At 41.3% G+C, this 17,782-nt stretch overlaps 1 protein-coding gene across 1 annotated transcript in view; it reads left to right on the top strand.

Annotated features, from left to right (window-relative positions):
• The window catches only part of LOC131990219 (adhesion G protein-coupled receptor L3-like), a 229,100-nt gene that overhangs the window by 188,490 nt on the left and 22,828 nt on the right, over nucleotides 1-17,782 (top strand). Inside the window, exons 16-19 of the mRNA XM_059355625.1 lie at nucleotides 5,763-5,972; nucleotides 8,555-8,775; nucleotides 14,594-14,660; nucleotides 17,110-17,201. Coding sequence (XP_059211608.1) covers nucleotides 5,763-5,972; nucleotides 8,555-8,775; nucleotides 14,594-14,660; nucleotides 17,110-17,201 — 590 coding nt within the window. The remainder of the gene's footprint in view (nucleotides 1-5,762; nucleotides 5,973-8,554; nucleotides 8,776-14,593; nucleotides 14,661-17,109; nucleotides 17,202-17,782) is intronic.

The raw sequence follows: 17,782 nt of genomic DNA, 5'->3' as shown, positions 1-17,782 counted from the left end.
TGTTATAAAAGTAAATATATGCACATACTTTTGTGACAATAAGTGCTGGATAATCATGTGCCGGGTAATCATGTTCCACCTGTCATTGATTGTAAGTGTGGGCAAGGTGGAAACTTTGCCCACACATTCATATTCAAAAGAAACCCTTGAAGTAGAATGTACTGTACATGAGATTATTAGACACATTCAGCTGTGGAGAGACTCCAGACTGTGTCTCATCGGGATTAATTATGTTTGAAGTCAATTAGTTCCTCGGAATAATTTCTAATTCACATATTGTAGATGTTTGAAAATGTGCGTAGCCAAAGATGTTTAGGGCCTTGGTGGTTTCTAATGCAATGTCCTTAACCACATTACCAAATGTGAAATCTTTTTCAAGTTGCAGGCTCACAAGAACTCATTAAAGTCACATATCTAACCCAAGCCTGCTACTTTTCAGAAGTGCATCCACTCCAACGATATCTGTCAGATACAGGGGATCAGGTAACTGCCACTTAGATGATCAAAAGGGCATCAAGTGCTGTCACTGCTGCCTGTGTCGCCACTCGAGCTCTTTGTTTGCTAATTTTGAGCTATCTCGCCAGAGTGCTGATGCCTTTGACTGATCCTGCAATCCGAGCCGAGAAAGCGCCATTGGCCGCATAAACAAATTAGAAACTGAACTCACAGACAGCAGCTGCGTGTGAGAGATTATATGTCTCTTTTGTATCTTTCCAGCATGATTGCAAACAGCAGCGAGTGATGTGAGAGTGGGTGTACTTGAATGTGACTTTGCTAAGAACGCTGAAGATTCTAACCTCGAGATGTCCTGTTTCTGAGCCGTGACACGTTTACTGCTATTGAAGGCGCTGAGAACGTATTGTAAATAAAATAATTCCACTTGACTCGATAGTGAAAGGCAGGATTCAACAGCACTATTGAACCTGGACAGCACATGAGCATCTGATATTTAATCATTTTACCTCCAGATGGTATGGAAGTGGTGCTGCCAGTTTGGTTTGGTGCACATATTTTCCTCTTTGTTGCATAAACCTTTCTGGGTCACTTGAGCTGGTGCTCAATGAATCTCTCAAAAGCACACCATGGAAGGCCAATATCCCATCTCTCCTTCAAAGATATTTCCCAAGATTCCCGAATGGCTCATGCCCAATCAAGCCCCTCAAGCTCTTTATCGAACCCCTTCCTTTGAATTTAAGTCTGCCATTTGTGACGATAGCTAGTGGGCATTGAGATTTAAAAAAATAAATAAATAAATATGGGCTAAAGCACAAGCCCCAGCACAAGAAATATAGACCTGCTCTGGTTCCACCTACAGGCCATTATTTACGTAGTAGATGTGTGTGCTAAGATAGGCCCCGGGGAGGCATTGAGCCACTGGTAAGTGGCACTATTCCCGACAGACCAGTAAGTATAAATCAATGGCACATCCCACTGGATGATGGAGAGGGTGATATTTGGGTAACATTCATCACTGTCTTTATAGAACGTCTCCACGCTGGCACCATCAGACAGTAACTATGATGAGAAAGGACAGTCAAGGGTAGATGTGTATTTCATGATGTTTCATGTAAGCATGGTCGTGTACACTCGGCTACAGAGATAGTTGAAAATAAATCTATTCATATGTGTAAGGCTCAGACAAAGGAGATGGAGACCATGTTAACTGCCATAGCAACCAAAAGTTGTGCTTGGGCATTATATCATACTTATTGTAGCTTAGAACACAGTGTGACATTAGGTGCATGTGCTGAATGTCAACTCCCGCCGTGCAAGCTGCAATCTCTCCCCCAGCCCTTTTAGATGTGACGAATTTGCCAAGACCCCTGATTCATACGCCCCCTCTGCAACTGTTCCTCATCCCTGTGCAGATCATAAATCCTTGGTCATACCGTAGGTGAACTTGTCACATGACTCCCTGCAGTGGGCCGCTACCCCTTAGCGCGACTGTCTGCCCTGCTTGGCCGTATTTCATGAGTCAAAGCTCAGCTCTGGAGGCATATAGGGAGATTTATGCATTTTAATTGGATTGGCTTCATGGCCCCATGCTGAGAGTGGTTCTTTGGGGTATAAAGGATTGACGCTCTGTTCTCTTCTCCACTTCACTCTCTTACCCATTTCACAGGACCGGTTCAGGAGAGTTTTGCTTTAGACACAGAATGTTATGGTAATTAGGTGTGTATGATGTGATGTGAGGTTCAGATGGCTTGGCTGACTCGACCAGCGGGCAATGCAAAAGTGCTCCTTGCCACGTCTGCTCCTCCTTGTCAGACTGCTCGAGTGCCCAGAAACCTTATTTTGTGCTACATGCGAGCAGATCAGGGGCAAAGCCAATCTCCTCAGGCATCCGTCTGGAATGAAAAATATGTGAGTTTAAGAAATAAAAGAAAAAATGCAGGAGAGAATGATTGGGAGACAAATCGAATGTGCACAAATGTGCCTCGCCCCGCTAAGTAACATGGATGCTGTATGACTCGGCCGGCCCTGCGACACAGCGAGTGAATTTTAGAGCAAATTACGTCGGCCCACTTTAGAGACCCAGAGACTGATTCCCATCATTGAGGCTTGTCGGTGTGAGGTTAGGTGCAGAGGCTCTGCAGATCACACCATTTGCCATCCTGCCTGGGCAGAGCCCCCAGTAAAAGGAAACTTTTCAGCAGAGACATTGTGGCTGCTGACGTCTCAGCCATCATCCACCTCCCAGAACAAAGAAATCATTCCACAGTAAATCCATCACCCAGGTGTAGATACACTCTGCGCCCTTCTCTTTCTGTTTCTATAGCTGTGTCTCTTTTCTCCCCTCCTCTGTTGCATTCTCTTTCTCTCTGACCTGGCCCCTCTCCAATTGAAGGTGAGATTGTGATGGATAGAGCCTGCAGCCACTGCACAGCTCGCTAGCCCGGGAGACCTTAGGGTCCCCACACAAAGCGCCACAGCTCGTACCACCCACTGCATCAATACCTTTGTAATGCAGCGGACTGAAAACAGACTTGCGTGTCACATGCACCGTACACCTACAGAGCGTGCAGGCACAAACATCGACATCTGTTGCCACCCACTGCATATGCACCCCTCCAAAGTAAGGGGGCTGAAATCAGGCTTACTTTCATAAAGACTGACACACATGCACACACACACACACACACACACACACACACACACACACAGACGTCTGCTCTATATAACATCTTGCCAGCCCCCCACTCCCACCCCTCCAACGTATACACAACGGCTCATCAGGCAGGAAAATCAAAAGAGCGTTCTCCCCAGACTCAAGGAGCACTGCGGCTGTTATTGTACCAGAGCCCCTTAATGATCAGCATCTGTTCCCCTCTCTGCTAGCGTTAGCCGAGCTGCCACTAAACAAGGCTTTTGTGCGATACTTAATTCCCCAAGTTTCCTCACTCTAACTTGACTGGGGGAAGGACGGGGGGGGAAAAAGATAGAAAGAAAAAACACCCATGAATGTTGATGGTCTCTCTCTTCTTGCCCCTGTGGAAAATACTGCTGACTGTGGTCAAATTATGATTTAAACAGGTGCTTGTTTGAGAGGCATATTAGACATATAGTATGCTTTATAATGTTATTCCTCAACGTAGGCAAATATGTTCTTGCGCTATACATTATTTGCTGAACGCCAAGAGCACATACACACCTTTTCATATCAAACAGCCAAACTACTCTATTAAAAGGAGTTTAGCTTAGCTTATACCTGTGCTGATTTTTAACTGGCTGTCAATGCTGTTCAACCATCAGCCTCTAAGAATATTAGATGTTCTTCCGTGATAAAATATTGTCTGGTTGATCTTCATTAGTATTCAGGCGTAGCCGTCATGTCAAAACTGAACAGTTCCACCCTGATTGTAGTTGAGTCCCAGCAGGGATGACAGTCAGTTGTAGGGGGGTTGGCAGATTTCTTTAAAATTACCCCTCCTTTCCCCCACTTTCACTTTTTTACTCCCCTTTTTAAATCAATGCCCAGCAGACTGAAAAAGAGGACGGTCCCTTTGGGAAATTAGGAAGCCTTTAAAGCTGACCAAAGTGCTTGCATGCAGTAATTATCTCTCTGATGCCCATCCCTGTGTTTTACATACAGAAGACACTTACTTAATGCTTGTGTCATGTTTTGGCGTGTGCCTCGGCGAGTGTTTTCTTCCACACCAGTAGCATGATAGAAATTGTCAGATGACAGTGCAGACTGTAATAGCAGATGTGAATTGTGCAGGCAATCTGCGCATCTGCTTCTCTGACATGTGCTTGTGCAATGTTAAATCTTTTATAGAGTCGGATGTACCCCCCACAGCCGTGTCAGACAAATCAAGTACCCCCTCATCGACAACACCTGCTAGGTTTCAAATGTGCTCTTTTGAATGATTTTTAAACTGGAAATTATTTAACTATTAATTAGCCTATTTAAAGTGGATAGGCCCTATTACAATTTTTTTAATCAAATTAAACTTTCAGTATAATTTTTACTACCATCACTTGGAGCAGAAGTTGGATAATTCAGCAATTAATCCATCAGTCTTGGGTATTTCATCCATTTATCCATTCATTTTAACCATTTCAACCATTGATTCCATTCATTACTTTAAGCTTTCTGTTTTAAATAAATGTTTATTATTACTTTTATCTATTTCATTATCCTGTTTAGTAATTACTTTTAACTGTTTCAAGTGATTACTTTTAGCTTACATATTACCCATTAGGTTATTTATTTTTTTTGCTGTGCTTGCATGCTAAGTATGTTACAGCTGACTTTATATGTGGATAATTAAGAAAATTAAAATTTCATTGTTATCTCTATTTCATCACATAAGTTGAGATACTCATCAATCTTTCCATTTACCCTGTTGGGTTCAAGAACCCCAGTTTGTCTGCTGATTAAGCGAGGAAGACGCGTAATAGGTGACAAGATGCCAACTATTGCACTGTCCTAATTAAGCTACAATCTAACAGGCCCCAATTTTTACCCGTGTCAGGTTCTTGGCAGAGTATTGCTCCTAATGTCTTTGTTTTCATGTGTTTAAGGCCACAGAAGTCAGTCATTCTGCAGATTCTGCTGTTTTAGAGTGTGTTGTGTTTTCCCACTTCTGTCCAAGTATCCCTATGTGCACTTGGCTTTTATGGACTGATGTAAATTCTCTTTCATGGCTGCGGTGGAATCACTGTTGATCCTTATCTCTCCCGTAAAGCCAGAAATTTATTGTCTGCAAAAGTCTTTTTAGTGCCCAAAACTGGCTGTGGTGGCAAATTACTATTTGAAAAGAGAAAATTACCTAAAAGCAACAGTAAGAGTTATTGACCATGTTGGGGTTTGATTGTTTTCCTGTTGTGTTGGTCTTAGACACCTGCCGCCCCTTGGACTGCTTACTTTGTTCCACTTTGTTGCCTGACCAGAATGAAACGATAGGGGGGCATTTTAGATTGATTCCCACTGACTAATTCATGATTCATATCTGCCACCTGTGGCTCACTCTGTCGTGGTTTATCGGATGGCTGAATGGATGCACTTTACACCTTAAAAAACAATAATAAAAATAAAAGCTTTAGGGTTGTTGCTGGGATTGAATGCTCATATAATTGTATGGTCTTGTTTTCGTTTTCTGTTTTAGTTACAAATGAATCCTTTGACATGACATGCACACATTATCTTTTCCTTACAGATTTGTCAAACACCAAATTAAAGTTCTTGGTGCATAATAACAAAAGTATTTAAAAGGACTGGATGTTGCTGACCACTTTCCTTATCACCTCTGCTCCAGAACACAGACCCTGTTCATGACATGCTTCTTGACGTCATCACTTGGGTTGGGATCCTCCTGTCGCTGGTCTGCCTGCTCATCAGCCTCTTCACCTTCTGCTTCTTCCGTGGCCTCCAGAGCGATCGCAACACCATCCATAAGAACCTCTGCATCAGCCTGTTCATCGCCGAGTCGCTATTCCTGGTGGGGATCAATCGAGGGGACCAGCCGGTAAGACTGCCGTTGATGGAGACTAACTTAACTATCAAGTTATTCAGCACTATTAGCATGCTGAACAAGTACTGCGAAACAGTGAAAACTAATAAAGGAGCTCGGAATAAAACAAACTATTAGAATACAATCAGATAATTGACAAAGATATGCTGTAATAGAGGTAAAACAAAACGCATGTTAGCTTAGTTTAGCATATAGACTGAAAACATGGGGGTTCTCTTCATTTTGACATGCATTACATTACATTACATTACATGTCATTTAGCAGACGCTTTTGTCCAAAGCGACTTCCAATAAATACACAATACAAACAAAGAGGATTAAAGCAAGTTAATGTGAAATCTAAAATGTTGACTTCCAAAAACGCTGTGTAAAATGTAAATAAAGACAGTATATATTGACAGAAACATAAGTTTGAAAATAAAATATACTATCTTTGTACACTTTTCAATTCACAATGGATTGGCAAATTATTGCATTTAGTTTTGTTTGCATTTTAGTGTTTTTTTTGTACCCACCTTTTTTGGAATTAGGGTTGTAGGTAATCTGATGTGTTCTTTTGAGGGTGTGTTCTTTTTGTTCATGTATACACTCAGATGGTGGCATTTTTAACTTAACAACAATTAAGGGGTGCATTAAAAGTCTTGATGAAAAAAAAATCTATTTTGACACTCTCTTTGCACCTCGCCCAGAAACGTCGAGAATCACAAAATTCGTTGAACATCTTTCTGCAGATACATTGTCCCTCAAGGCTGCTCCGGGGCCTCCTTGAAAGCTTTGTATTAACCTCCACTGAGGAGTGTTCACCATCTTCTCCTCTCTACATTTAACAGCCGAGATTTTTTTTTTGAGAAAACGTCACCTTTGGTGTCCCGCTGTGCTGTGAGTGGTACTTCCCAGAGAGCGCCAGTGGCCCTGAACTTTTTTTCTTTCTGCTGGGTTCACTGAGACGAAATACTGAAAGGAAAGAATCGGATGCTCTTTATTCAACAAACACTCACTTTTGTTCCCCTGGTTGCACAGAAGCAAACACATACTTGAAATTACTCTCACATACTCTGTCAGAACACACACCTGCCAAGTCACTGTCACATCCTCCTATCTAGATCACTCCTATACTGCACATACTCACTGGCATAAATTCATTCTGGAGCATTTTTCCAATTTGTAAACACTTCACATTAATCTGGATTAAGCTGTTCAATGCACTAAACAGTCTTCGAGTATATTAACTGTAGTTTGGATGGCATTACTTTCCTGTAAGAGCTCAGCTGTGGTAGCAGGTGGAGACATGCTGTCACTGCACAGTCATCTTCAAGTGTGTGTGCTCAACGCTCACACTGTAGACAAATGTGGAGTCATTACATGTGTACAGGATGGCGGAGGGCTTTATTCCACCTACAGCTTCTAGCAATCATGCCATTTTTGCTTGCTAATGAGGCAGAGTACACAGTTAGCTTTGCTCTCTGACGGGAAAAAAAGCTGGAGTGATTGTCTGAGCACAGTATGAAATTATCTCAGTGTCTGTGAATTTATAATGGGGTAAGACACTGGAATATATCTTATTGCTCTAAGTGTTGTTTTTTTTAACACTGCTGTTTATAGCATATTATCTCAAGCATACCTACAGTTCACATCTGTGTTTTAAGTGTATCATGAGTAATAGAAATACTAAAGAAAAAGAAATGATATGCCCATACTTTTCAGCCGCACGCAACTAAATCACAAACATATTTTGCTCTTCAATATCAGAAGCCAAGCTGGCAGGCCATAGTTTAGCCGCCAAGCTACTTCCCTGTGAAGTTAAAGATAATGCTCGGGCCCTGCACCTTTCCCTTCCATAACATTTTATGGGTGTGATTCACAGCCCGGCTCTAAGATCACTCTCCTGGACTGCAATTAATATCCACTCAACCTTTTAGTTATTTAATTGAATCCATTTCAGTGACAAAATACGCTAGTTATGTTCAACTGTGCCAATAATTAGAGCAATCCATGTAAGTACTGTATCTTATTATTGTAAGGAAGTGTGTGGGCACGTGCATACATGCGATTGACAGCCTTCAGTATTCTAGTCTCACCTCTATGTATCTCTATCAGCCCAGGAAGTGTGTAACTGCATTATGTGCTCGCACCTGGCCGCAGTATAAAATGCAATGAGCTCCAAATGGCTCTTGGACTGTTGACTTCGCTTCTTCATATCTCTCTTTCATCCATGCCAGCTACAGCAAACAAGACCACATGGGCTCAGTAGCTGCAGCGTTCTTCTGCCAGTTACTACTGGCAAACATCCAGTCACTTCAGCCAAACAAAGCTTAGCAATGCTAATTGTTGGGAAGACACAAACAGGCAGAGGTCAGAAATGTTGCTTGGTTATCGTCACTTGGATGACACACTTTGCAAGTCATATTATGCCCCCTAGCAACACATTTAAGCCTTCAGGAAATCAGCTAAATTCCCAGGTAGTGATTTTATCAGAGTATTTTTTCAACTGTGACTTCTCACATCTCCCCTCTCTTTTCTCTCCATCTTTCTCTCTCTCCTTTCTGTGTTTGCCTGCCTCTATCAACCCTTCCCAGATTGCTTGTGCCGTCTTCGCTGCCCTGCTCCACTTCTTCTTCCTGGCAGCGTTCACGTGGATGTTCTTGGAGGGCGTGCAGCTCTACATCATGCTGGTGGAGGTGTTTGAGAGCGAGCACTCTCGCCGACGCTACTTCTACATGGTGGGCTACGGGGTTCCTGCACTAATTGTGGCCGTCTCTGCCGCGGTGGACTACCGCAGTTATGGCACCGACCGAGTGTGAGTACATGTGGAGCAAGCTTGTGAGCACATTAGGTTTCACAATCTGTTTGAAGGTCTGTTAAAAGATGCTATCAGACTGCATCATGGGAAGTGTAGGATCCAGTGGTTTTGGCACCTGGGACAAAAGTTTGGGGTGCTTTTATATCTGCTGCAATTTTGATTTTGACAATTTCTTTTTTAAAGTCCCATATTGTAAAAAGCAGTATTTCCATGTCCTTTATGCTCAATTCATATAGAAAAGCACACAGCCCATATTAACAGCTATATTATATATAGGTAAAAAGTGTTACCTGTTATAGCGCTTTCGCAGTTGTTCCTCAGCAAACCAGGAATTTTCCAGAGGTGGGTAAAGAGAGGAGCTAAAACAGTGCTGAGTGTGAATACAGTTATATTCAGACATTAAAGCATGTTCCAACTAACACGAATACAAGTATGAACTTAAAATAATGAGCATATGTCCCCTATAAATCTGTCTCTTGTGGGTCCCCAAACTTTTTAAAAGTGACAAAAGGATTGAATGGTTTTTAAATGTTCTGAGGAAATATTTGCATTAGATATTTATGTATAAAGACTAACCCGAAGAAACTGATGATGACTACCCCTAACTTAACCAATCCTGTCTACCGATACCAGTTTGCCTCTTATACGTTACTGTAGATAACAGACACGTTTATCTGGTATGTTAAGTTGAAATGTATACCAAAGAAAGCAACCTAATGTTGTTATTTGTTCAACACAGCATGATGTTCATTTTGTAAATTGTTTCCATTTAGAGTAAAGTAGATATTAATGTTAGGCATGCTTTTGTACAGGGCTACCTAGTGAATGACAAAATGCTACAATGGTGTGGTGCTTTTGTCCTAGAACGAACCACTTTCAACTCATCAAGGCAAATTGTAACCTTTTTTTTAGTAACAATGTCTTTTTCAGCATATGGTCGTACTAAAAAACACTCTAAGGAGTTGCTTGTTCATGTTGAATCTGATGTGAAGAAAGTAAGACTTCCACAGTTCTGGTAAACAATATGGAACAAGAGGATTGAGTGTACACTCCTGGAAAACCAGGAGGCCAAAAGAAAATGTCTGCTTTCCTTGCCTAACCATACCATTCTGTGTATATACAGCCACACAAACACAACTGCTTGTGTTGGTTTGAGGGTTTCTAACAATCACACAGATGACGCTCCAATAGCTATGGCTCATCATCAACTTTTAATGAAGCAGAACGTTACTCAAGCTGCGTACATTCCCCCCACTGCTGAATTGACATGGTTTTGACAGTGAAAAATGCTAACTTCGGGAGACTTTTTGCTGGATGAATGGCTGGCTGTTGCTGTTACGTCTTCAGCATTTTAGGATGCACAAATTACAGCATGGGCATGGAGAGATTCAGAGGAAGGGAGGGAGGGAGGGAGAGGGAGTATGAACAGGGAGATGGAGAGTGAAAGAGAGAGAAAGAGACAGGAGATTAACAAAAAGATGGGTAGCAACAGAAACTGTCTTTTTGTATTTCCTACTGAAGCTACATAAGCCCTTTCCTCTGAAATACAAAGTGGTCTATAAAACATGTAATGCCAAGCAGAGGATCGGCCTCCATTCCTCTGTGTTAATCTCAAACCCATCTGAAAATAATGAAGACCAGCATCAGCAGTTTGCTTCCAAGATGTTTATCATATATGACACACACACACACACACACACACATACACATTGCCACACACAACGCAACTGGTAGACAGTGCATTTGTAGATTGGCGGAGCCATAGTTCTTGGTGATGGATGAGGTGATAGCTGCCACCGTCTGAGCCTTGGCATCATGTGAATAATTAAAGCCTGTCACTGGTGGAACAATTATACGCAGCCATTGAAGGATGAGGGAATGGACAAGGCGGGACACGTGGTGAATAGCTAAAGGTGGGAGAGGGCACGCGGTCCTGCCGCAAATTGATTTTTGGGCCCTAGCAGCGTTATCGTGGGTTGTCTCACTTTGAGCATGTCCAACAGGTCGGTGTCAAAAGAGAACCTGGTTTATTAGATGACTGAAGCTGAGCCCAGTGGCTCAAAATAACAGCGCCGCTGCATTCTGAAGGTCAGCATGTTTGTGAAGTCACCTGTTCAAAATGAAAGATCAAATAGGAATCTCTGAATCCAGGAAAGTAAAGTCAGACTTGCGTTCAATTACTTGGAATGATTACACTAAATGTGGCCCTGAGCAAGGCACTTTACTCGCCTTGTGGTCTGTAATTTCTCCAGTTTAATGAAAGTGATACATCACAACACCTGTAAACTCGGGAGATACAATTACCTTTCTGTTTCTGTCATTTAGGTTGTGTTTCAATAGTCAAGTGTGTTTCATTGATCATGCAGTATAATGGTGGGCGTGTGTAGGTCCCCTGTGAAGTTTTCTTGTAAATAATTGCACTTAGAGTGTCTCTTACCAGAACCATATTCCTTATTATGATTTTTTTATTGTATTCTGACATTAGCAATCAGAATGTAATCAAGTATAGAATATATATATATATATATATATATATATATATATATAATACAATCATGAGTCAGATGATAGTCGGAGGTAGACAAGCTAGCAAGCTAATATGCTATCATGTACTGTATAACTATTGTTATACTAAGACCACACTAGTTGTGAGTTTCACTATGTAGTTTGTAGTTTTTAGTTGTTGTGTTGGTTGTGAGGGTTAGGTTAAGGTAAGTTTTTAAAATGACATGCAAATAATTCAAATTCATTTTTTTTAATTACCACATCCAAAACAATCATAATAGACTCAATTTGGCATGCATTTTTGGGCCACACATTCTTGCAAATAAACCTTTGCTATCTTATAGGGGATGGCATATTTATGAGCTCCTGGCAAGCAGCCTGCTGAAGCTGAGTGTGTCAATGCAGAATATTCTGCAGTCTGACAAATTATCATGCAACAAGATTTTATTTATTTATATTTGCCTCTCCTCCAAAACAAAACAGGCTAAACTATGGATTTCTCAAGAGCATTTATTTTATGCGCTTTTTTTTTTTTTTTCAAACTGTAAGGTACATAAACTAGGAAGGCTACCAAAAATCTGCCTCCTGATAGCCTCAGATGTTGTAACAGAAGAAAATTCACTGGTAGGCTACTCACAAATGCATATATATATATATATATATATATATATATACATACATATAATCACATGTTTGGTGAAACACTGTTTACTTAGTGGTTGACTAGACTTAGTGGTTCCAAAGCAGGAAATAGGTAATTTGCCCAACCTGTTCGGTACATCCTGTCCTGGTTTGCTGAAAAAATTGTAATAAGATGAAACCGTGGATTAGAACTACCCAGGTTTCCAATGTACCAAGAGTTAGAATATCTGTCACATGACTCTGGCCTGTTATGTTTTATTAGTCCCTTTAGAATCTCCTATTACCATTTGTCATCTTTTGTGCCTTTTGCACGCTCATTGCTAATAGTAACACAAGAGGAACACAAGACAAACTTCACAGGGAGCTCGTCATCAGACTTATTACTGTGCCAAAGCACCAGACTTTACAGGGGCTCCTTTAAATCAATGTTTCCAAACACCATGCACAAGTCTTAGAGTTCATAGTTCAGGGAGAAATGTGCTGCAGGACTTGACACTCAATCAAAAGGCTGCTAGCGATCTCCTTGGCTTAATTATTTCACACTGCCTCACTCATTCACTTGGTCATCAGTTCACTATCACGCCAATGAAATGACTATCTCTGTTGCGAAGACGTCTTTGCAGATTAAGCTGCCATGGCTCAAAGGACAGCCTGTCTCAGATCGCTGCAGATTGGTGCCACGAGTGCCAGAATTCTCTGTGCAAGCTGTTGGCAGGAGTGCGACTTGTGTTTTGACTGGCACACATTTTTTGGTTTTTGTTGCTCGGTTACTAATGGAATAGTGCACAAAGTAGCATACCAGGAGGGAAGATGAAACTAGATGTGCTCTAAAAGCCAAACACAACCGTGACACAAGTGGAGAAGGGAGGTAGAGGAGGCAGAAGAAAATGACAGCCCGCAGCTCCCACCGCCCACCAAGTCTTTAAATCTTTCCATGATCTGAAGAAGAAGAAGGAAAAACGCACAATAGAACCTTCAGCATAATTTATAACTGCAACGTTGGGAGCATGTGCTTTGATGAGCTGCCAGAGTTCTGTGCATGTTGTGCATCTTTTGTTTGCGCTTGTTCACTTCTTTATGCATCCATATGTGTTTTTCTGTGTTGCCGCCTCTCATCCATTGATATCAGTGAGGGGGAGACATATCAAGTCCCAGGAACAACAAAAGACCAGTCAATTTTTTTGTCCCGTCACTTCTTATACAGTATTCTCTCTCGTTTGTCTGCGAGTTCTTTGGTGACAAAAAGTGAAACATGTACAAACTTGCAAATTTTTTTGGCCTGAATTTTGTAGCCTATATTGCTGTCGATACTGTTTTAAGGGGAAAAAAGACACCTTATATTTCATTAATAATCATATTTGGAAACATATGTCTCATATTTAGAGACGTACTGTACATATATTGGCTTTTATTCTAGACTTTTTTTCCATAGCCACAATCTAAAGCCCAGTGATATGTTCCTATTAAGTGTCCCATGCACTTCAGTTTGCCTTAAAATTCTATTGAATCTCAGCTAATGCTCTGCCACTTCCATTTCCCCCCTCTGTCAGCCTGAATGACAACACGCCTGTATGAACTGTAATTTTCAAGAAGCCAAAAATGGAGGCGTCTATCTGCTGCAGCGGCGGAGATTAAAAGATTAATAATTCAACTACAGGTCATGAATCAAGTTTTTTTTTCTTTTTTTACTACTTCAAAGGAGCCCTGCCACCTTCCACCGGCCCTGTTGCTTGTAGTCTGTATTTAGTTTTACTGAGTGAAAAAAGAATTGACTTATCTCTACTGTTTTGACAGGAAGTGTGAGGTCAGAGGGCCGTGTTATTTAATTATTGACATAATTACAACAGTAGAGAGCCATAGCAGATAATATGAACATGTAAGACACTTTGTTGAGTGCTTAAGGAGTGTGTATGGCCATGTCTGCCAGGGTCAAGGTCAATCCAATTCCTGTGGAGTGATACAGCTAGGATTCAATTGAGAACTAATTGAATCATCCATAAATTATCATCTGTAATGACAATTTCCTACTTTAACCCAACAGATTGAAACGTAATGTCTCGTGGAGCTTGGTGATACGACAATATATATCCTCCAAAACTACATTAAAGTGTCTATTGTAGGTATTTTCTATATAATTTCTGTTGAAATGTTGAAAAATCAGGAACCAAACCGTCATCGTTTAAATTATGCTTTAATCCACCACAGTAGTTATTCCATATATACTTTGTATTTGTTGTAAGATATATTTTCATCGCGATATGAAATCTATAGTGGGATAAAAGATTTTGGCATTATGGCCCAGCCCTAAATTCTGATCAACTCCACCCCACCCCTGTTTTTTTTCTCTACCTTTGATAGTACACCTGTTTGGCTTTGAAAGCCCATCATTATTGCTGTCATTGACAATGAAAGCCCCCTTTCCTCCAAATTCTTACTGACGGCCATAATTCTTCAAGCCCCTTGCAGCAATCTATGTTTTGAAGTGCCTATTCCTCTGTGTCACTCCAGCCTCCAACTTGATGTATATCCTCTGAGCAGGAGTATAAAGCTATAACCTCAAATCTTTCTTCTCCCCCTCCCCTCCTTCCTTCCTCTACTCATACTCACCATCCCCTCTCTCACATCAACCCCCTCCCCCTTTCCTCTCACTCTATCTCTTTCATTGCAGTTGCTGGCTTCGCCTGGACACCTACTTCATTTGGAGTTTCATAGGACCAGCAACCTTGATAATTATGGTAAGCGTAACCCCCCCCCCCCCCTCCCCCACTTTGCTCATTAACCCTACTTAGCCTGCGGGTCGTCGCTTAAATGGTCCACCGAGATCCCTTTTTCTAGCTCCTATCCTCCCTCTTTTCTCTGCCCTGTTGAGCATATATGCCACCGGCGGGCACGGAGCCGTCCAGAAAAACGAATGAGGGGTGTAGAGAATATATTGCAGTTTGTCACCCCGCCGCAGTCACCGGCTGAGACAATTTTGGGGGGATAGAGGTGGGGGGGAGTGAAAGACGGAGAGAAAGAGAGTGAACTCTGCTCAGTATGCAGTGTTGGAGTAATCCGCACTGCGATTATGATTGATTTTGTTCCCGTTCCAACTCGTACTCCGCTACCTTTTTTCCATCTCCTCCTTGCAGGCGCAGAGACAGCTCTGGGCAGATACACAAGCATTATGCAAGGAGGACACACACACACACACACACACACACTCTGTATCTTTCCCAACCAGGACAGCCCCAATTTTATTGTAAAATATCTCATTTATTGATCCAACCGCTTTAAATCTGATGTCAGAGTGATGTTCATCTAAGTATTTAAGCTAATGCCAAGCTGTAAATATTGCTGTGCCACAAGAGATGTGCTCCTAATTTTCCAAGACACCAGTCAGCCATCATAATAAATATCCGGAATCAGTAAATCAACTAGTAAATATCCTCAATTACTACAAATATGACAATATTCTTGTCTCACAGGACCCAAAATATGCAATACTAACAACTTCTAACACCACCATTGCTGCCCAGCTAGATGCTAAATTCAATCATGCATAATGCACTTTCACGCTCCAGTTTTGATGCAATCATTCAACACATCTCTGTCTCATGACTCACTCCTTCCTCTCTTAGATTTACAAACAGTCAAGATTATCTATGTTGGAAAGCAGGATAGAGCTCAGATCAAATTGAACCCCTGGGAATTTGGCAAGGACTTGGGCAAAGATGGATTTTAAACAATTAAAAAATAGCTTTTTTTCTGAATACTCAACTCATGTGAGCGTAATGTCAACTGTTAACAGCAGTAAAGTAAGCAAAAGCGTACTAATTGCTGTAATTTTTGAGGAGTCACTCTGAAAAGACCCCCATGCTGCGACCAGATTTGACTCATTATCTATTTTTTGTGATTACTGGCTCACAGAGAAACTGAAAATAATGAGATACAGCAGAGTGGGTCTCTCATATTTTTTCAAGTTTTTTATTATCATTATCATTATCCAGTCTAACATAAGAATTTTTTTTTATTTTTTATTTCCCTAACTAATTACAGAAAAACATAGGTGCAAAAGTCCAACTTGTTTAGATGTGCTTGACTCAACTGCATTTGTTTTTAAGTTTTATTTCACAGTTTGTTAATTAGAAAATTGGGTACATTAAAATCAGAGTGCTTCACTTGCACAGGGCAGGACGTTGCAATAAAAAGTGTTCTATTTTATGGCAATTAGGGCACATCACAGTGGTAATGAAATAAAATCCGATCCATTAAAGAAATAGTTCAGATTTTTGGAAGTGGAGTTGTCGGTGTATTACCTACAATAAATAGCAGTTTGGAAAAGCAGGCAGGAGTACCAGCATGAAAACTAACCAGTGGCAGCAATACCAAAATGTATTTTAGCCACATAAAACAAATCAATATATGTTCAAGCCTATGCTATATTTAGAGTACTTTTACGGCTTTATTTTATTGTTAGATAGCCCTGTTTAAGTTAACTTGAGCAGCTTTGCTCTTCAAAGCCACCAGACTCTTTTGACAAAAACAGTAATTTTATGTCACAGGAGTTGCTGATCTACCACTGCCTCAATCTTTTTTTTTCTGTTTAATTAGTTGGGTTTTTTTTTATATATTTTTTTTTATTGTGTGACTTTGGTGTTTGCTGTAGGTAGTAGAAGCTGTGATACTTTAGATACTAGCTCATAAAACCCCACTTCCACGAATCCAAAATATCCCTTTAAAAGCTGTCATTGTTTGTGATGTAGCAGGGAACATGATGTTATAAATGCTGAAAGTCCTTCATGCACTTCACAAAAATTTTAATCAATGCCAAATGTCTTTTTTTATTTTTGGGGGGGATGAGGAAACTGTAAAAGAGAAGGGATGCAGCAGCCGTGGCAGTTATTCCCTGTGGTTGTCTCTAAGTGTGAATATGATGAGACAAGTGTGAATAAGTCAGATGGAAAGGCTCCCTCATACAAGTATGCAGCTGTCTTGTCGCACCGTTCCCCGTTTGGTTTGTTGTACCACCGTAGAGGTTTCATAGGATTTTGTGCTCTGTTTGGCAAAGTGGGAAACCAAGTCTGGCTGCAGTGTTCCAGCTCTGTGCTACAAAGTGCTCTGATTTAAAATGAATGGAAACTCTAAGCAGGAAACATTCAAAAACTGATGCTGTCTCTGTGTGAATCTCTCCCTGTCTCTCAGCTCAACGTGATCTTCCTGGGCATCGCTCTTTACAAGATGTTCCATCACACGGCCATCTTGAAACCAGACTCCGGTTGCCTGGACAACATCAAGTAAGAGCCCTCAGATCACCCAGACGACAATTAAAGTCGTCCAGGCTCCTTGTGACGTGTTGTTCCATATGGAAAGAATGTTTCAATAAGAGTGTGACAGGCTGGCTCCCACCAAATGCACTCTGACAGCCGAACCGATCGAGTGTGACTCAGTTCGAACCGACATTTCCTTCAGTTTAATGAAGCGCTGGTAAAGAGCCATGTTTGGGTGTTACTCTGTATTCAAGCTGATGTTCCTGAGCAATTCACTTTTTCTTGCCTCCCCCTTTGATATTTTGAAACCTCATTAAAAGCACTTAAGGTTGTGAACACCCAACCCGAGGGTCCTGCAGTCTGAGCCTGCAAGGTAAGCACGTCCTATTGTGCTGAAAGGTTGTGTCAGGCAGGGTTAAAATCAAACAGGTATTCTGTTGCGTCTCCATCATTATCTGAGGAACTCTGTTGTCTGCACGGCAAAAGGCCAGGAGACAATCTGACAGACCTGACCTGGTGTTATCTTGGTGTCAACATGGCGCCAATGAATATTCATATGGTGTGTGTGTCTTATATTTGAGTCTGTTTATCAGCCCACGCCTGGCTGC

The sequence above is a fragment of the Centropristis striata genome, chromosome 17 (assembly GCF_030273125.1).
Source record: "Centropristis striata isolate RG_2023a ecotype Rhode Island chromosome 17, C.striata_1.0, whole genome shotgun sequence".
NCBI classification, from domain to species: Eukaryota; Metazoa; Chordata; class Actinopteri; order Perciformes; family Serranidae; genus Centropristis; species Centropristis striata.
Note: the sequence above shows the minus strand (reverse complement) of the source record. Positions and strands in the feature narration are given on the sequence as shown.